Below are 21561 nucleotides of genomic sequence, written 5' to 3' on the forward strand. Positions count from 1 at the left end.
CCCCTCCTTCTCCCCTCTCATCCCCACAAGCCTCCCCTCCCCGCCTCGACACTCCCTGGCCCCCTGCCTCCTGTTTCTTCATCCAATGCCTGTCTATGTCTCCCATCTCCCTATGTCCTATGTCCTGTGTCCTGTGTGTGTGTACGTGTGCGATATCTATTTTTTGTTGTTGTTCTCCCTCTCCTCGTCCTATTGTGTGTAAAAGCTTGTCTCCGAAACCTGTCGTGCTTGAGTACACTGCCAATCTATCCTCCTTTTGTTTGTTCGTTCGTTTGCGCGGGCAGGGCGGGGGCGGGCTGGGGCTTGCCCGAGCCCCCGCGTCTTTCGTTCTTCCATCATGCACACCGCAGTGGTCTTCTCTTGCGCTGCATCGTCTTCCACGCACTTCGTTCACATCTTCTGGGGCGGCGGTGGTGTGGGGGCCTGTGCTGCTCTTTGATTGTATGTACTTTCCAGTTGTTCTAGAGTTGTTTTTTGCTTTTTTTTGGACGATGAAATAAGCAGACAGTCTGGTTTTTTTTGTTTTGTAAAAAAAGAGAACGAGAGGTAGAGGGTGATGTCGAACTTAACTAAGTCCCTCTCTCGCCTGAGGCTTTGCCGGAGGGACTTATGACTTATCAGGAATTCTCGCGTGAGAGAACCGGATATTTCAGCCCTCATTTCGTTACATCCGCCGTATCTCATGTAATTCTCAACCATCATTCACAAGACCAACTTTTTATACATTGCATGCTTTTTCTTATATTTTACACATTTTTCAGATTGTCTATTTCTTAACTCAAAGTTTTTAAACATTTGATTGAGAAAAAAATAATTCAATAAAAGTACAGCGCTTTGGCTGAGCGTGCTCGGACCTTTTCTGTGTGATCCGGTCAATTTCTTCAAAAATGAGACTTTTCAAAAAATAAAAGAGGGATGAAGATTGAGGCAAGGGAGTCTAAAATTATATGAGAAGGAGGGGCAGATGCAGGTGTACCATCCACCAAAATCTTAGAAAGTTTACAATGGTCAGAAACGAGTTCTGGTGGTTCAAAGGAAATCACCACCAAAACGAAAATATCTCTCATGCGAGAATCCCTGATTAGTCATAAGTCCCTCCGGCAAAGCCTCAGGCAAGAGAGGGACTTAGTTAAGTTCGGGGTGATGTCACAGTGTAGATCAGGGGAGTTCGCAGTAGGGAATTCGAGGCCATGCTGGCCACATTTTGAAGTACAACTAGATTTTGAGGCAGCTATGCCGCTGCACCCCAATGAAATCAGCTCAACCATAATCAAGACTGTTTTCTGATCAAGCCGGGGCTATTCCACTGAATTGACCTCAGCGCTCAACACCCTCCCCTATGGTACACTAGAATCACAGTTGCAAAAGTCCCAAGTCTTCTTGCTTGAAGGCAGTTCTATTTGGGATGATTGTGCAGTTTGAGGAAATATTGAACATTTTCCTTCCCCACATGGCACAAACACTTAGTGTCTTGACTCATAGATTTCAGTTGAAGTTAGTTGGTATTCAGTTGGAGTGGGAACTATATTATGCACCATAATTGTTTCTTGTGTTGTATTGTGAAAAGTTGACTGTGCCACAAAACAAAGCTCTTGATCATCACATATGAGTTGCTCAGGAGAAGATCACTTCATTTTTATCCTCTCTAGCAAGTTTGAGATCACCTAAGGAATGTACAATTCATGTAATCTCTGACATTTGAGAACCTGTTGCACGACATTACACTTCACTCTAATTTAGTATAACTTTGCCCATGTATCAAACAAGCCCTGGATTCTCCTCCATCTTGAAGCACGAAAAGAGGCCATCTGGGTGACAACTTTTGGGAGTCAGACGTCAAAAACTTGGGAGTCAATTTGTTCAGACCCTTAAAAAATATAATAAATTACTAGCAATGACTCCCAAAAAAATCTCTGTTTTAGGCAACCAACTCCCAAAAAGGGGCTAGGTCAACGTCTGGAGCTGGTCAAGATTGGTCTTGGCAACATACATCCCAATGTGGGCATTTTCTTTCCCAAAGTCTGGGAGTTGTTTTTCCAAGCCTCTAAATTTAGCTCCAAAGTTTTGTAAAATTTGATTGTGAATCCCCCTATTGTATGCTCGAACTTGGTGATCACCCATCCTAAGCATAACAAGCCATTGCGGCACCAGGGAAGATACATTGGGTGTGTCAGCCGGTAAAAAGTAAGGGAGGATGGGCGGGGCCCTGGCTCACGGGCACCCGGGTTTTCTTTCCAGCTGGTTTGATCGCGGCCAGGAGGCTGAAAATCAGGATCTTATTTTTCAAATTATGAACCTCCCGTCCCCTTTCCCTTCCCCTTTCCTGGCTTTTTTTTAGATTCGCGCGGCGGGGTCATTCGGAGTCGCTCGCATTGCGCTGCGAGATGGGATTCGAAGATGGCTCCCAGCTTTGTGGAGTGTTCAAACCGGGGGAATCAGTGGTCCACAAGGCTCAAGGATGGGTTCCGGCTCAGACTGAAGCATGAAGCTCACAACGTTTTCCGGACGTTTATAAGGCGCATTGTCAGGGCAGCAGTATGAAGCCGTGGGTATGCCATTGTCCAGTTTGACGAGATTACATTGACGCCACGGCGCGTGTTTGGGGATTAATGGTGCTTTCGTCACTATAAATGCAAATATCGAGGAATCATAAGTGAAGAGGGTTTTAGGACGCTGTTGGGAAAAGAGAAGAAATAATTTTATCATCGGCGCCAAAGCGGCTTGCGCACCCCAGATCATCATGTCCGCCTTTATTTGGTCGGGTTCCTTCTTGGGCCACCCGCATAATAATATATGGTCTGCATCGTTTGGGCAGCCACGGATCGGAAAAGGTCTATTTATTACTAACACCTGCGTTTCAATTTTGGCTTGATTCCGGGGAACCATGCTCATCACAAAACATATGAGCCAGAAGAAGTTCATGCCTGCTGTAACTGTTGATGTTGTGTTTCTTGCTGGAACTATTGGTCTGTGTGGGAAAAACGTTCACGGACACGGAAACCAGCTGAGAGGTGAAAAATCCGTTATGTAGATCTCCTGTGAGTGATATCGGTATGAGTGAAGGGCAAAGGAGTGAGCAAGGCAGGCTCTTGTACCCTGCCGCCATGTGTACCCAACCGCCATGTAATGAAGTACATACAGTGAATTGGAACCGCAACCAGTACGCAACAGCAGCCGTGGCGTCGTACGACGCAATAGGGCGCACCTGGGACTGCAAGTCCCCGTGTCGCACCTATGGCACTGACTGGGACGTGCCCAGTCACTAGCCCGACTTCCCCACGCACCTGTGACTCAGAAAGGACTGTAACGTCCTGCCCGCGTCACCAGGTGCGTCAAAAGAACACTAGGGCTCCGTCATTGACAGTGGACCCAGGCTGTGCCACCGCCGACACCCAGCGGTAGTGAAGCCCCTTCCCTGGGGGCCCAGCCCCAGCTCACACCCACAGGTGAGACTTCAACGGTTGTTTTTGAGCAGTGGAGCCCTTTCTGGGGGGCTCCAGGTTTGTTTGAGGTTTTTCAAGATAACGATCCGTGCTGCCCTGGCTGGTCCGCCTGCTCAACCCAACGTTCAATTCTTCTCCGCCTGGAACCTCTCCCTGCCCTTGAGGGCCAGAACCTCGTCTCCTCCCCTCTGACTTTGCGGCAATGATATGAACATGCCTCCCTGCTCCCCTCACAACCACCCTCCCCCATGCTCTGACTGCCCATCCAGCCCCTCCTATCAATCCCAAACAGCGAGCCACCCCAGCCGGCCCCGCCGACCGCTTCCAGCACTGTCTACACCCCCAGGTCTCCCCTGGCTTCAGCTTCTCCACTATATTGTACCCCCAGCTCCGATGATGTCCCCAAGACCCCCATCCTTGTACTCCTCCCCCCCCCAGAAATAAAAATATACTTGGCAATGCCTTTTGCTGTAACTTGACCCCAGGAAACTCAATTGTATTGCTTGGTCCGTCCGGAAAAAATCCTGCGCCCCCCAAAAAATCTCAGGCAAGTTCCTTGTGTGTCAATGTCCTGACCATTTTTGAGGCCTGTGACCCGATGATTGGGTCACAGATCACATGGGTTAGGGTCAATCCGGTTGGATGAGCCCCGGGTCATATGGTCATAAGTGCGTTCCGGGTACCTGCTTTCCCCGTTGTGCCACCCATCCAGGACCCTCACGGGTCGTGTCCCCACTGCGTGGGACCTGACCACCTTGACCGCGACGCAGCCCAGTGTCCCCTCTTTGCGGGGTTGCGGCGACCATCCGGGTGCGTCTCCGATTGGTCGCCGTGGGCCCACTGTGTACATACATACGGCCCAAAGAGAGAAACCCTGACATCATGGCTAATTCACTGGTTCAGAACTTCAGCCACGGTGTGCTGAACGTTTAGTAGTTATCCACCAGTACAGAACAACCTGGGCAATGGCACTGATCCACCAGGATGGTCCGGCTTATATGTACAACACCCAACATTCCCAGTCATTCAAATTATGTATGACGTACAGTGGGTTATCCAACGTTTTCACCTCCACAATTTTCAATGCAGAAGCTCAGGCCACAGACTTGAAGTCATGAGATTGGCTACAGGGGTGGAAAAGAAGTTCCCAAGAATGATTATGAAATTAAAAAAACATAAAAATAAAAAAATGAAAAAAGTGAAAAATATAAGGCCCTGTTTGGAGCCAATTTAATCCAAGTATATTAAAGCTTCAGGTTTGCAGAAAAAAAATTCAAGGGTTTCCCCTACACATGAGCAAATTACAAAAAAAATGAAAAAAAAAAAATCAAGGGTTTCCCCTATACATGAAGCAATTACAAAAAAAAAAAATGCCATGGTTTCCCATTTTCCTCTTTCAACCTTAAAGGTCAAACTCCTGCAAAAAAAAAAAAATGAACGCAAGACCACCGCGTGGGCAGCCTTTGGCCCCCACTGGATCTGCGATGGGGGAAACATTCACACTCCAAACATCCTCCTTCTTATACCCTTCCGGCAAATCTTGTTGAATGCAAACCTGCTAGCTGTTCTCAGCTACATCCTTTTCATCCAACGGGTTTAGCTTTTCACATGCACCGGGTGCTTTTGATCTGTTCCTACTGAATCCTATACGCGGTATCAGACATCGGGACTTTACAATTTCTTGGTCTTGCCTTTTTTCTAATCTCCTTTTTCAAATGGTCATTGGACAGCTTCTTGCAATCTAAGCTGGCACGGTGTGCAGCCTCCGCTTCTATCTTCCCCTAAAGGTAATGACTCCTACCCTCTCCTTCTCTTTGTTCGCCGCTCACAGCCTCTTACCTCTGTGACCGCTCTCGGTATCTACTATATTCATACCTCCTTTGTTTAACCGCTCTCGGCCAATCCTTGATATCCTGCTGTTTGCGGCCTGCTTACATCAGTGTCATCGTTTGTGCTAAGGTGCTATTTCCACTTGCGGCTCAGTGCATTTGGTTTGAATGCGCAAGCCCTCATTTTTAGTCGCACACGCAAAAGCTATAAGAAAAAAATCTCCATGTGTTGTGAAAAGGGGAAAGTCAAGCTCCCCTGCCCATTCAAGTTAGCTTCATCCTATCCGCCGTTCCTGAAGAAATTGCTGATCAAATGGCAGGAGAAGGGGGAGATTTCTGTAGATTTCCAGGGAGCATGGGTGGGTGCGCATGCAGGGTTTCTGATTGAGTTTGGATTGATGTCGGGCTTTGGAAGGCACTCTGCGCTGGATACATGCGCTGGAACGCTGGCGAGTACGTAGTTTGGCTGCAGGGGCACCCAACTGGGAAGACCGCCAGCGGATAAGCCCGGCCGGCGCGCGGGAGACGGCCAGCCCACGAACCGCACCATGCCAGCGCCGACCAACGGCCACGCCGCCGAACTGGGCTCATCGGTGCCCATCTGCACCCCACACGCCGTCTCTGTCTCCCTGCCCACCTGGAAGGACAACGTCGACTACGAGCTGGGGCTCGACCGAGTCCATGCCAGGCTCACCACGGGCTATCCCCGCTTCTTCATCCACCAGGACATCCAGAAGGCTCGCCTGTCTCGCTCTTCTCTCCTCCCTCCGCTCGGACAAGCACTGACATCGCCTTGGTGTCTGCACAGCTCGCTGAGATCTGTCGCGCTGCCCATGCCCCGTCAGCCCAGGAACGCTGCATCCTCTTCCCGTCCGAGAAAGCCGCCAACCTGTGCTGGAAGTTTGTTGCCGACCAAGCGCTGAAATCCAGGGAGGTCTCAGCCATCAGATTGGCCCGGCCCCATTCAACCTTCAAAAAATCAACCTGCAAATTGCTCATACTTTTGTTTTGGGAGACAAAGGTCTGGAGGAAGCGGAGCATTGTTGAGAATGTGCTTTGGGAGTCTGTGCTAATCAAGCCACAAGGGATCATGTGGATGCCAAAACCATCTTAAAACTGCAATCTTTCATTTATGCTCACAACCCTTACCCAAAATTGTACAGGATGGCTGGTGATATTGTCAAGAGTGGAAAAAAAATCTCAATGGTTCTGAAGACTGTTCAGGATAGAAATCATGATCTAAGGAGGTATAATTCACCAACATTTGTGGAAGTTGGGCTTGTAATTGAAGGAGAAGGATTCTCAAAAGTGCCGCGTCAAATTGTGCTACATCAATTTGGGGGCAGGTTGCAGTATATCTTGGACCTGCATTCAGCCTAATTTCTACTGTGGTATCCAATATTTTCCCCTAAAAGTGGGAAACCACTTATGTAGTATGTTTTCAAATGGTTAGTACATATCATTAGAATAACGGGATTGTGTTGCTTACTCACAAAAGGTTTAGGTCAACCGCAAAGGGTCAGTCAACTCAAGTGGATGGTGTACCTTTTATTTTCAAGACCAGGTGTATTCTCCGCAATCCTCTGCGGCAAGACTCTTTTTCAAGAGTTGATAGTTCATATGTATGCGTACATCAAGAGCTCAAGGCTGAAATGGTTCAAACAAAATCAGGCGGTAATCAAAGCTCAAATGTATTCTGGCCTGGAGGAGCTATAGGGCAGAATGCTGAGCCATTGGGCAGAAAGATTGTGCTACCATGGCCAATTGTATGTTGGCTTATCTTGTGTACGTGGTGTAGGGAATTTGTTAGTAGCACAAGTATTGGAGTATCATTATGAAGGAGTTATAAATGTTGTCAAAAAATCTGTATTTTTGTAAAAAAAATTGAATTGTGTGAACTGAGATAGGATAATTTAGAGGCAGGGAAAAATAGGCTGGGGTAAGGTGAATATGTAGGTGGCGAAGCCGCCTCTACATTTATAACTCCTTCATAATGATACTCCAATACTTGTGCTACTAACAAATTCCCTACACCACGTACACAAGATAAGCCAACATACAATTGGCCATGGTAGCACAATCTTTCTGCCCAATGGCTCAGCATTCTGCCCTATAGCTCCTCCAAAATCAGCATTGCTTTTTTGCAGCGTGAGCCCCCCTAATTTACCAGTCCCTCTTTCAGAGGGCGCCCGCACAGCCCGGGTGCTTTAGGTCTAGCCGCTTGCCCGCTGAAACAAAGGGAATTGTGTTAAGTTAGCTACATTGTAGCAAAAGCAGAAAAAAATTGCTGCGCTTTGCGCAGGCCATTTTTTTCGCAGCGGCAATTTCGCTGCGCTGACACTGAAAAAAGCGTCTGAAGCTGACTCCGGAAGCCGGATGTACGATGGAAGTGTCACACAATGGCGGATCGACATAAGGGATGAATGGATTGGCCTGCAGCCAAGCAAACGGATATCAGATACCTATCAATATCAGGGGAAACAAGAAGCTTGCAAAAACATCTTGCTAAAGGATTCTTGATTGGATATCAAATCAACCAGAATTGGGATGGGGCAAGAGGGTTGATTGTGAAAAATTTGGAGTAACTAAAGGTTTATTTCTTATTAGAGTTTACTTCTTATTCTTGTAACTACATTTATGATATAAAGGAAATGAGTCTGTCTTGGTATGTACCTAAAGGCAGGTCGAGAGATGCCGTGCAGCTGGTCTGGGGAGAAACGGAACTGATAAGAATGAAGAGGATCTGAGTGGGCGCTGCTGTTATTCCTTCGTCTGGTTAATCTGCACAATGTGTGTGGCGGGTATGACTATAGATTACTGGAGTAATCTCGTCTTATCCTGACGGAACGTTTCCGCTGTGTTTCTGTCTGTTTGCACAGGCGTCGTTGTTAGTCAGCTTGGCTGGTCTGGTTTCTTTTTCTTGTCTTTTGGGGAGCTGCTCTAGTACTTACGGCGGTCTGGGTCTTCCGTGATTCTACTGAGCAGCTTGTCCCTGGTCTTTTTGCCGAGTCGTTCCGCGAGGGTTCTATGAGAGAACAAGAGACAGTCAGCTTTTGGTTAAAGTTTGTTTGTCTCTCCTCAGGAACGTACAAGGTTGTAGCTCTGTTTGTCTGGTCTTTAGGTTTTGGCTGGGCCGGTGCGGTTGTTGCTTTGGCTGGGACTATTTGTGTTCGATGTGGCGATTCACTTTTAGCTTTGTGACCTGTTAATGCTGTGGATTTTGGCTTGGGAAAAAGGGGCTTACCTTTATTCCCGGCTGGGTCTGTTTTGCGGTCTAGCCGCGCCAGTTTCCTGGCTGGTTGCTCCGGGTCCAGGCCCGGGCCCGTATTCCAACAGATTGTGACAGTGAGGGATGAATTGAGGCAAATGAGAATTATAAAGTACTGTTGAAGTTAATTCTTTGCAACATCAACAGACAATGAAAAGGATGTCACCCGGCGCATCAGGCCCGGGTAGAGCTTTTCGGATATCCGAGCCCGGTCAATCCATTTGCGACAACGGATGTGTGTCTCATCCCGGCTTCCCAAAGTGCACCTCAGTTTTGAGCTCTTGGGCGCGGACTTGAATCTCCATCCTCCAAGATCTGGGGTTTCGGATGGCAACTCAGAAACCTTTTCAAATATCTACAAAACGGTGAGGTATGCCACCCGGCGCATCGGGCTTGGATCGAGCTTGTTCGACCTCCGAGCTCAGCAAATCCTGCCCAGATAACGGGTTTCTGCTCGCCTAATTTAGCTAGTCTCATGGGGAACACGCCCAGCCATGGTACTTGTGTGCCATGAAGTTCAAATAAAAAAGATCACAGGCAAATGTGTACTTCCAAACAAAGATGTAGTTCTGTGTAAGCAAAAGACGAGTTACAAATTTGTGATCTCATGCGGGGACTATAATCATCCGACGTCAGCTGGCATACTACCGAGTGATAATGTATTCATGAGGAAGTTAAGAAGTTGAAGCAGTTTGAACACAACAGGGGCCGGGGCAGAGGGAAGGAAGGGGATAGTTCAGCTGAGGTTGCCGTTGGATCGAATGGATGTCTCCTGGCCAGGTAAGCGTGCTGAGGGGCTGGGAGTAAAAGGAAAGATGGTGGACTTGTTGGGAGACTCCTCAATGCCATTCGCGGGGAACCTGACTCTGGGGAGCGCAAAACTACAGGAGGTGCCCAGGGAATCGTTAGCAATGCACAATGAAAAAAGTTGGTTCCACGATAGATGGCGAGCTTACGGTAGTCATGGTCTGTCTCTAACAGTTCTGGGGATCGGGGCAGCTGTGGGTGGGATTCGGTCTGCCTGCTGGGGGTGTTCCAGCTGGTGCGACGATGGCGCCCATGAGAGACGCGACCGTCATCACGAACATGAACATCTTCATCTTGTGTGGTGGATTGAGGTGGATGGTGGTTTGATGGATAAGGTTCGGCGGTTGAGTGGAGGATTCGCTGTTCTGGGATCAGTGGATGGGCGGGTGATGGCTCCCTTTATAAATACGTTCCAATATCAAATTGGTCCTGGCGGCGGAGGCAAGGAAGGTGACCAGACGGCCAGTGGCCTGTGTCCGGACACCGCCGCAACAGGCCGCAACGGCCATCCTGCCAGAAAGACAAGTACTGTACATAAGGGATGGACCATGGTCACACGCGGTTGTTTGTAATGGCCGTGTTAAAACACGGTCTTGGAAGGTCACACTCTCACAAAAACATGGGAAAGTCCCATGTCTACGGTAAGTCATGACAGTATGACTTACCCTGGACATGTAGGATGTAACGTAATGACACATTACGTAACAGACTACAACATTGTTGATGGGTGTCGATGAGCAGTGCTGGTGACGGCCGGCACCGCCCATCCCGGGAAGCCCAACGGTGCCGGCCATTGGGAGAGCTGCGTCGCGCTTTTCCTCCATTGAGTTTTGGGACAGCAAGAGTTTTTACACATGCCCGACCGAGCTCGTGCGCTCTTGTTGGCCGGTGCCAATCACCAGTGTGTCGATGAGCAGTGCTGGCGACGACCGGCACCGCCCATTTGCTGCTTCAGTTGACGGACTGCTGTCTGTGTTGAAGCCTGTTCTGTTCCACCTTAAGCAACAAACTGCCGAAAAGCACCGGGTTTGACCGCAAGACCACTACGTGAGAGACATTTAGTCCTCACTGGATCCGCGATGGGCCGTTACCTCAGTGTTACAAAGGGTCGTCTATTTACACTGTTGCCTCTGCATTTTGACTGCACATTTGCTCCCTCCCCTTCACCGGAAAAGCATGTGAACCCTTGCATTTCATTGCCTCTGCATATGGAATGCATCTCTGTTTCCAATTCCTGTTGCAAAAATTATTTTGACCGCTGCAGTTTTGTCGGAAAAGGCTAGCAGAGGTCTCATCCCGCTGGAATTTTGCTGGATAAAGCTAGCGGTCATAGATCGTTTGATTCATCTAGCAATTGTAAAGACCACTCGAGCGATCGGACTGCACCCGGTTACGGTAACTGGTTCAAAAATATTGTCAAGAGTGGAAAAAAAATCTCAATGGTTCTGAAGACTGTTCAGGATAGAAATCATGATCTAAGGAGGTATAATTCACCAACATTTGTGGAAGTTGGGCTTGTAATTGAAGGAGAAGGATTCTCAAAAGTGCCGCGTCAAATTGTGCTACATCAATTTGGGGGCAGGTTGCAGTATATCTTGGACCTGCATTCAGCCTAATTTCTACTGTGGTATCCAATATTTTCCCCTAAAAGTGGGAAACCACTTATGTAGTATGTTTTCAAATGGTTAGTACATATCATTAGAATAACGGGATTGTGTTGCTTACTCACAAAAGGTTTAGGTCAACCGCAAAGGGTCAGTCAACTCAAGTGGATGGTGTACCTTTTATTTTCAAGACCAGGTGTATTCTCCGCAATCCTCTGCGGCAAGACTCTTTTTCAAGAGTTGATAGTTCATATGTATGCGTACATCAAGAGCTCAAGGCTGAAATGGTTCAAACAAAATCAGGCGGTAATCAAAGCTCAAATGTATTCTGGCCTGGAGGAGCTATAGGGCAGAATGCTGAGCCATTGGGCAGAAAGATTGTGCTACCATGGCCAATTGTATGTTGGCTTATCTTGTGTACGTGGTGTAGGGAATTTGTTAGTAGCACAAGTATTGGAGTATCATTATGAAGGAGTTATAAATGTTGTCAAAAAATCTGTATTTTTGTAAAAAAAATTGAATTGTGTGAACTGAGATAGGATAATTTAGAGGCAGGGAAAAATAGGCTGGGGTAAGGTGAATATGTAGGTGGCGAAGCCGCCTCTACATTTATAACTCCTTCATAATGATACTCCAATACTTGTGCTACTAACAAATTCCCTACACCACGTACACAAGATAAGCCAACATACAATTGGCCATGGTAGCACAATCTTTCTGCCCAATGGCTCAGCATTCTGCCCTATAGCTCCTCCAAAATCAGCATTGCTTTTTTGCAGCGTGAGCCCCCCTAATTTACCAGTCCCTCTTTCAGAGGGCGCCCGCACAGCCCGGGTGCTTTAGGTCTAGCCGCTTGCCCGCTGAAACAAAGGGAATTGTGTTAAGTTAGCTACATTGTAGCAAAAGCAGAAAAAAATTGCTGCGCTTTGCGCAGGCCATTTTTTTCGCAGCGGCAATTTCGCTGCGCTGACACTGAAAAAAGCGTCTGAAGCTGACTCCGGAAGCCGGATGTACGATGGAAGTGTCACACAATGGCGGATCGACATAAGGGATGAATGGATTGGCCTGCAGCCAAGCAAACGGATATCAGATACCTATCAATATCAGGGGAAACAAGAAGCTTGCAAAAACATCTTGCTAAAGGATTCTTGATTGGATATCAAATCAACCAGAATTGGGATGGGGCAAGAGGGTTGATTGTGAAAAATTTGGAGTAACTAAAGGTTTATTTCTTATTAGAGTTTACTTCTTATTCTTGTAACTACATTTATGATATAAAGGAAATGAGTCTGTCTTGGTATGTACCTAATTGACCTCACAATTCACGCACAACACACAAAAAAAAGCTAAAAATAAAATTCAAATAACCAAAAACAAGAGAAAAAAAAACCCCACTCCCTGCCACCCAGCGCAGCAAGCTGACGCACCGTGGCCCAACGCCCATCCCTGTCTAGCAGGGTTAAAAAGCGTTGGGAGGAAGGCCCCCAGCCCTAAAGCACAAGGGGGGCCCACGAATATCCCCCGCCAGACTGTGCAAATGCAACAGCAGACGGGGGTGAGGCGACCCCCGAGCTGGAATTACAGCCCGTGAGTCGCCTGAGGAACTCACACCTCAAACTCACCGCCCTTCTTATAGGCGTTCCACCCCGCCAAGCTCGATGCAACCCAAAGACCACGCCATAACCGCAACCCATCCTGCCACACCGTCCCCAATACGATGCCCGAAGCCACCCCAACTGACGCCACCTCCCAAACATTCAACAGAGCTATGACGACGGGACAAGTGGGGCGTCAAATTGGCGGCAACCGTGGCGCCCCATTGACCCCGCATGGGAAACTACACCCAATCGAGAGGGGGTGGGGCGCCACCAACTTTGAAAAAACAGCCACGCCAAATCGGCGCCCCTTGTGACCCATAATTGCCACGGCGTGGCGCATACAAGAGCCACCGCCCCCCCACCGCCCCATGACCGACACTGGGTCGGTACAAGTCTCGGAGCCGCCAACAGGAGGCCCTCGGGACCCTCGCGTGCCTGGGCATCCTAATGACTGGCCCGGGTTCCTCCCCCTCGCGCCATTTGTTGGATCGCCAGCCATGAGTCTTGAGACCACTACGCCCCAAGGGCGGGAGGGCTGGTTTGTCCCTCAGGGGCCTCCATGCTTCCCTTACGTTGCTCAGGCCTGCATCTCATGGCCGAGCCCCGGCTCGGCCTTGGGCCATGTCGGAAGGACATGCCCTCAGGTTCTTGGGACAACACGTCCATCATGTTTCATCCTGCTACACCCCCAGGATGAAACAGGATGCTCTGCAGAGCCCTACCCCTCATTTTCCCACCTCTAAAGGGCATTCCCCCCCTGGCATCGGCCAGGGGCCTGTTGCTCCCCAGTTCTGTTATTATTAACAACATGCAATGAATAAGACCGAATACCCATGAATCTTGTATGCGGCCGACCCATGATGCCTGCCCCAACTGGGACCACAAGCCCACAGGGATCTATTCTGCCCTGCCTCGTGCCCCCAAGTGAGCGTCCCCTGCTCGTCTGAGCGCCGCGCCTGCTGTCACATTGGGCCGATAGGTGAACCGACCGTTGTACGCCTCCGGCACGCCCGCCCCGTCGTCCAGCTCGCCTGTCAGTTATGCGGATTATGGCCGAACGGTTGGGCCCTCAGGTGGAGGCCCCAGATACGTCTCACTAGACGCTCACAACCTGCCCCTTTGGGGCCTCGCAGTCGCCAAGTCTTGTCAACATGGGTGCCACCCTGTCGCGCGATTGCGCCGCCCCTCAAATCGCCTTTTTATGCGACCCCCAACGCGTCGACCATGGGACAGGGGCATCCCATGGCCGAACCGGCGGGGCGACCCAAGTCCGCCCTTTTGGAGTGCGGCGGCCTCGGGGCGACCCACTTGGGAGGCCCCTGGGACCTCCCTGACGGTCCCAAGGTCGTCTTTGGGGGCGCCTGTGGGGCGGTGCTCCTAGGGTCGAACCAGGGTCGCCGCCTGATGGCTGGGTCACGGGGGCGCCCCACTGATGGTTTCTGGGGCGACTCGACCGCCCCGCGGTGTATGTATGCCTCAGTGGTGCGCTGTGACCATACCCTCCACGGGCGCTCGCTATACGCCCATGTGGCGAGTGGGGTGACGCCCCACATGCGTCGCCTTATGTCCAACAAGGGGGGAAAGGATTGCCGCCCCTGGCAAAAGAATTAACTGACTGCGTGCAGGGTCGAACACACGGCTTGGCCAGGCTTTCTCAGCTGCACTCTGTACTGACCGCACTACTGCAGTTTCAGTTGAATTCTGGCGGGAAACATGGGTTTTCAATGTTCCTCAATCTTCATCTCCTCCAGAGGGATGTGTGAACAGAGGCTTGGGATCCATCCTGACTCTGTCAAACAAACCAAGAAGGTAGTTGGAGGCGATGTGATGTGTTCATGCGGCGCGCGTTCTCCTCCATTGCACTCTACCCACACGTGCTCACAAGAAAACTAAGGACTTTGACATAAAACTGATTCCTAGGACCGTCAAGTCGCGAAGTTATGAGGTTTATACCACATAGCCCATTGTACTGTTGGCACGGAGATCTTCCTTGGCATAGTCAGCAGGGACACAGCTTGCAATTCTCAACTGCAACGGGAGTTTGCCCCCCCTTGTCTTTTTGTCTGAACTGTCAAGCCAGACCTCATCCCCAGATTGGAGTATGTACCAGCTTGGGCGCCCCATGGATGCCCCTGTCCATGCCACGCTTGTGGGGTGTCATCATACACTTGAGCCTTTGAGGTGGAAGTCCAGCGAGCGCCCATGGAGAGTATCGTCATAGCGCGCGCCAGGGACAATTTTATTGAACAAGTTAACATTCAGCAAGACCATGAGAAGTTGGTCGGTGGTAAGGTGAAGTGCCTGCTAAAGAAATCTTTGTCCCTTTGGTGGGAAGTATAAAATTTGCCAAGTCTAAGGTCAAGCCCAAAGGAAAATGAAGCTTCAAGCACATTCAAAGCTTTCATGGAAAGTTCATCATACCCAAAATCAAGGTAATCACACCAGCCTTCCATCCTGACCTCCAGCTTTCCTATAAATCTGTGTCAAATTGCGATGTATCTGTTTTGAGTGATTGCATTGTAAGAAATTAACCTTGGTTTCTTGTTAGCTTGAACAAAGATGCTCATGGTTGATACTTGTCACATTAATACTTGTCAAAATTAAGTTGCAGAGTTGGTTCAAGGATGGGTTTATTTGTGATTGAACATTCTTGATAAAAGTTTAATTCTAAATCTGAAATTGATATAAAGCTAAGGGCCTTCCAGAGACACTTTGATGGCAAGATTGGCAGAAATAAATCTGAGAAAAGTTTGAAGACTAATTTGAGCTGTGAACAATCTTTGGATATTGGAGAAATTGCCAAAACATCAAGCCAAAAAAATTAATTGCATGGGAGGTTAAACTAATGTGTAGTAGTTTTGGTCATAGGAGGGGAGTTTTACTACATGCCAATGCTCCAATGGAGACAAGCAAGGGCTTTTGAACTTTTTTTTGCAGTGGAAAAGCTACCTTGGCCTCTAAAGATTATAGAAGGATTTATGCTGTGTGTATTTTTTTCCCCAAATACCAATCACCCAATGGGAAATGATGCTGCTACAGGAAGTTTAAAAATGCCATTTTCTTGATCCTCTAAGGCTGTGGGGTTGAAAATCTACATAGCAACAACAAGCTTAAATATTCATGTCTCTGCATCCATTCATTTCAAGAGAAAAAGTTTCATTATTATAAATCAAGTTTCATTCATGTGGGATATGTTTGGTTTGGATCTGAGCCATCAAAGTGTGTTTAGCCCATAAAGATGAAATTCCAGTTTGACAGATTTGTGAACTATTGACCCACTGCATCAGTGGGAGCCAGGAGTTGTGGCATAAACCTGCAGCGGCAAAGCCGCCTTGGCCTCTAGTGGCACAATATAATCTGGAATTTTGTGACATCTGATCAAGTTTTGGTGGACCTGATCAGATGTCACACAAAAAAACTCATATATCACCCGGATTATATTGGCTCCAAACGGGCCTAATTTCTTGCAAATTTCTCAGAATGTTCATTACTGTTCCAACCAAGAAGAGAAAATTGGAAAGCACAGTATGGCATGCAACAAGAATGATAAAAAATGAAAAAAATTGAAACCATTGCCAATGATTTTTATTGGATCAAATAAATTGAGTCAAATTAGTGGTTATTTGGGCTACAGTCCCTGGATACATGGCTATTTGATCCATCGGCTTTGAACCAAAGATAAATTTGCTATTTTTTTTGGTTTGGAACCAATGGGAGGGCAGAGCTGGATGGAGCTGGGAGGAGCTGTGTCAGAACCGCGGAAAACAAGGTTACCACACGCTTCTGACCAGTATTGCCCAAGTTTTTTTTTTTTATATCCCCCCTAATCCCTAATCCCTAACCCCTAACCCCTAACCCCTAAAACCTGCCCCCTATCCCCCAAATGGGGGATGGGGACAGGGGGGATCGAACCAGCAACCATCCTATTACCTGGTTTGCAGCAGAGCTGCAAACCACTAGGCTATGAAACATTTTCTGCATAGGGCTGTTTGGGAGAATTTATTACCCAGGCCTGTGTCAATCCAATTTTTTGGCTTTAAACCAAAGATAGATTTGCCATTATCTTTGGTTTGGAACTGATGAAAGGGCAGAGCTGGATGGAGCTGATTGGAGCTGGCCTGGGTAATAAATTCTCCCAAACAGCCCTATGCAGAAAATGTTTCATAGCCTGGTGGTTTGCAGCTCTGCTGCAAACCAGGTAATAGGCAGGTTGCTGGTTTGATCCTCCCTGTACCCATCCCCCATTTGGGGGATAGGGGGCAGGTAGGGGGGCAGGTCTTAGGGGTTAGGGGTTAGGGGGGATATGAAAAAAAAAAACTTGGGCAATACTGGTCAGAAGCGTGTGGTAACCTTGTTTTCTGCGGTTCTGACACAGCTCCTCCCAGCTCCATCCAGCTCCGCCCTCCCATTGTTTCCAAACCAAAGATAATAGCAAATTTATCTTTGGTTTAAAGCCAATGGATCAAATAGCCATGTCTCCGCCATTTTGAGTTGACTCAGTTGAGGTAAAGCATCAGGGGAGATCTGTTCCCACTCTCCAGGGAGTGCCAGAGCTGAATTTTGAGCAAGTTTTGGTCTGACATGAGTCAGATGTGGATAGGGAAACAATCCACAAATGATTGTAAAGTGGATAGAAAAGTGAGTCAAAAGTTTGTCAGAATTGATGTGGGAGTCAACACAATTTTGTGTAGAATTCTTTTGTTTTCCAAGTACAACTCTAGGAAAAAATATTATGAAATAATATTTCATACAAGTCCAACTTATCACTTGCTTCTGTTGAACTGATGTTGAAGGATAGCTAAGAAAGAATTGAATTCTTGAATTCAATTCCTCCGAAAAAATGGGTCTCTAACTCTTGTAATGCACATTATTGGCCCTCATGTAAGACATTCAAGTAAAATTCAACTGGGTATTATTGGTTTTAGAATGTTGGAATGTGGAAATTTTTCAGTAAAATCAGACAAACCCATTTCCTTGGAGATGCGGGAATCACTTTGAATTTGGCTAAAAAATGATGAAAACCTGTTTTAATGGGGTGAAAGTGTGAGTCAAGTCAATTTTGGATTCTGGTGCCACTTGTGTTTGGCCAGATATCCTGGCCTCTTCACAAAACTTGTCTGGTGAATTTTGTTTTGTTTTGCTTTTCAAAATTTACATGTGCATGCAAGTGGACTTTTTTCACTTTGCAAATTGTCACCCTGATTGATGTACGCGCATGCATTGAGGTGACAATATCACAGGATGGGCCTTTCACAGCTAAATGAAAAGTAAAACACCATGGGCCCTAAATTGGGGGACTATACCAAATTTAGCTACCCAAACCCAACTAAGTCCCTCCACCAGAGGCCCTAAAGGAGGTCCTAAACTGGGAAAAACCCATCTGGGCCCTATACCAGTCCCAGATCTAGAACAGTATAACTCCCCACATAGTCCCTATGGCTCACATATCACACAGCCAGAGGCCTGTGATACTCCACTCCTTACTGCACACAACCCCCAAACCCACCTCACTGCATAATCTCAATGGCTCATATATATTGGCCATTGAAAGGAATACATATCAATAGCCTGTATATCATTGCCGGCCATTGAAACACCTCAATGCATAATTTCAATGGCTCATAGATACCGGCAATCAAAAGGAATATATATTGATGTCTGGTCAGTGCCAGCCATCAAGAGGAAAACATATCAATGGCTGGTCACTTTTGGCCATTGAGGACTATGTATTGATGCATACCAATGACTATGTATTGATGCATACCAATGACTATGTATTGATGCATACCAATAACTATGTATTGATGCATACCAATGGCTGGTCAGTAACAGCCATTGAGAGGATGAATATGAATGTCCAAGGTGTGTCCTCCCCTCAGCAAACACATTGAGAGGAGTACACATTGGTGACCAGTTGTACCAATCATTGAAAGTACAATGTTTTGGATTGATGGCCAGACACTACTGCACATTGAGAGAACTACAGATCAATGGCCAATTGGTACCAGCCGTTGAGAGGGCAACATATTGATGGCCAGACAGTACTGGCCATCTAAAGGACAAAATGTTGCTGGCCGGCCAGTACCAGCCATTGAGAGGAGTGGATATTGATGTTGGTTCAGCACTGGCCATTGAGAGGGGTGTCAGCTGGCTAGTTCAAACCAGTTACCCCTTAACTGGCTATCATAGTTTGTTACTCCCCATCTGCATATTTTACTGCACTTACATTCATTTTATTTCTGCTTTTTAACATTTTATTAGTAGCATCTTTCATATATGCTTATATCTAGTCACCTGTTTTAGATAGCATATATAAGTTTTACTCCATGAACTCTATTGCTTGCTAGATTTTCAGAAGAGACAATAATATAAATTCATTTTATTTGCTCATTCCTCTTGAGCTTGAAGATACATCAACCAATCACTACTTCAAGCTTGCTCAACCCTCTCAAATCAACAGATCCCTGTCTGGATTCTTGAGCCTGAACTTCTCAAATCATCAACGGCTGGGTGTAAACTTTTGGATCAGATACAACCCCCTCTACAACTCGGAGCCACTGGTCAATCCCAGTAAACTTCCATCAAGTGGATTGGCATCTTCCCCCAAGTAACCCACCGCTGACAAGGGGTGTGTCCTGCTCTTGAAAACTTGATGGGGCATTCCCTTTCACACCCTTGAGGTGCTAAACTTGAGACCTTCCGGCGTGAAAAGGTCTCTGGGAGGGGAGCTAAAAGCGTGCCGCAGTAGCCCAAGGTTGGGATTTAGTCCCTCAGATAGTCCCGCACGGTGGAGATGCTCTAATATCTTGTGGATTGGCATGGTCAATGCATTTTTTTTTGGAATGTATTGTATTGTATTGGGTGTCCAATGCAATACAAATACACCAAGACATTTTTTAGTCAAAAATAAATACAATACAATGTATATGCCTACAATACATGTATGGTGTTGCAAGCGCGTCTGGGCACATACCCAACTCCCGCTTGGCCGAGTGCCTCCGGGGGTTGGGTATGTGCCCAGCGGGCTTGATAGGGCAGGTTGCGCGGGGGGTAGAGCTTGGCACACAGCCAAGTCCCACCTGGCCGAGATCAAGCTCTGGGCCGATGGGATCTGTGACCTGGCATGCAACACGCCGGTCATCAGACGCCGGCCCTCGTCTCTGCCTCGAAAGGCAAGAACAATGTATCCTCAAGGAGGGGAAATGTTCTGCCTTCTCGACATCACACATCGGACATCAGCAAGGGAGCTTTTCCTTCTCAATGGCCGGTCTGTAGGCTGGTCATTGGGGAGGAAAGACTTCCTTCGCGGTGGGTGATACTAAGTCTTGTATCAATCATCAAGAAGGGAGTCTTCCCTTCTCGATGACCGGTTTGTAGACCGACCATCGAGGAGGGAAACTTCTCTCCTTGATGGCCAGCACAGCGCTTGGCGTGCGTGGCACCCTTGGTTGAAATCGGCCCAGCGGGGCTTTGTGCCAAACCCCGCCCACTTTGCAATATGCCAAGCGGGGGTTGGGAGTGTGCCAGGCGGGTTTGGGGATCGGCCAAGCGGGCTTTAGGGCCGGCCACGCGCACTTGGCCTTTTTTTGGCCAAACTTTGGTGAGTGCCCAGACAGGCTTGCAACACCATATTGCATTTTGTGCCTTAGGACAAAAAACTGGAGTGATGAGCTTCCACCCTTTTTGTGGGAGCAAAAACTTCAAACTGCAATCATAAGCTTTCCTCACAACCAACAGTGGGCCGCTACGCTACACTACGCTACAGGGCCACTTAGCGTTAGCGTAGCGGCAAAAAGCGCCCGCCCATTTTGAGTAGCGTTAGCGCGCTGTTAGCGCCGCTACGCTGCGCTAACAGCGCGCCAATTGTTTGTTAGTGTTAGCGCGCCGCTACATTCACTACGCTGCGCTACAGCGCTTTTAGCAGAAAAAAAGGCCTTTTTTCAGCTAAAAGCACTGTGGCGCACCGTAGCGCGCGCTCTTTTGCGCCCTGCGTGTGTAGCGTTAGCGCAATTGGGCGCATCTGCGCTAACGCTACGCTAACAGCTAAATTAGCTGCGCACCCTTTGCGCGTAGCGTTAGCGCAGAGAAGGCGCAATTCCGCTAACGCTACGCTAAAATTTAGCGGAATTCCGCTACGCTACGCCACACTAACGCAAGGGTTAGCGTAGCTGGCCCACCGTTGTCACAACTTTGAGGATGTCTGCTCAGGGTTTCTTTCTTACAGAGCTACCTGTTTATCTAACCCAAACTCAGAAGGAGTACATAATCTTGTGACTTTATAATGATTCTTATCAAATCACATTTTGACCTTTTACACACTAGGACAAGCGGATTGAGAATCCTGCACGCAACAAAAAAAGCATATCAGGAAAAAGACTGATGTTTTTCAAAAATCATTATAAAAATAATGAGCAGAAATCAAAATACTACATGATATCAAAAACCACAACAAGAAGCAGGCCTTCATGGTCTGTGAGGCAAATTAGGTGGATGTGAACAGCAAAGCAGCTACAGGGTGAGAAAGGCAAAATAGAGGGTTTTCAGCCCAAATCAAAAAACTCATCATGCAGGAATTTTGACACCACTGGCATGACAGCACTGCTGCTTGCTCCCGCTCCCCGCCTATGCAGGCCTAGTTAAGCTCGAGGTCGTGGGTCTTTAATTTGGGTTGGGCCAACATTGCAAATTTCCCAACAGTCAACCCAACCCGGTGTGAACCCGGCCGGGTTGGGGTGACCCATTGTCAGGCCCGCCCAATTGCCTTAAAAGAATGTGGGATCCAGAAATATCCGCGTATATCCGTATATCCGTCCAGATCCGCGGGTTTGGGACCCTCAAATCGCAGATATCTGCTGTGATCTGCGGTCCTTTACCAGATATCCCGGATTGTCTACCGGATATCCCGCGCGGGATATCTGGCTAAAGGGTTGAAGTGCAAGGATGGCAAAATACATATGATGGCATGCGTGTGGTTTAAGCACTTCCTCCCCCCCTTTGTCGCGTAGGCTTTCT

At 47.9% G+C, this 21561-nt stretch overlaps 1 protein-coding gene across 1 annotated transcript; it reads right to left on the reverse strand.

The window, feature by feature from the left end:
• Window positions 1–9276: 9276 nt before the first annotated feature.
• Window positions 9277–9856, reverse strand: PtA15_7A761 (uncharacterized protein; the record flags this gene model as incomplete). The annotated part of the gene is made up of 3 exons (XM_053171402.1): window positions 9277–9421; window positions 9520–9712; window positions 9757–9856. The coding sequence occupies 3 exons, from the start codon at window positions 9854–9856 to the stop codon at window positions 9277–9279; spliced, it is 438 nt and encodes a 145-aa protein (XP_053022587.1).
• Between the last annotated feature and the right edge of the window lie 11705 nt (window positions 9857–21561).

This window comes from Puccinia triticina, chromosome 7A, assembly GCF_026914185.1.
Source record: "Puccinia triticina chromosome 7A, complete sequence".
NCBI lineage: Eukaryota > Fungi > Basidiomycota > Pucciniomycetes > Pucciniales > Pucciniaceae > Puccinia > Puccinia triticina.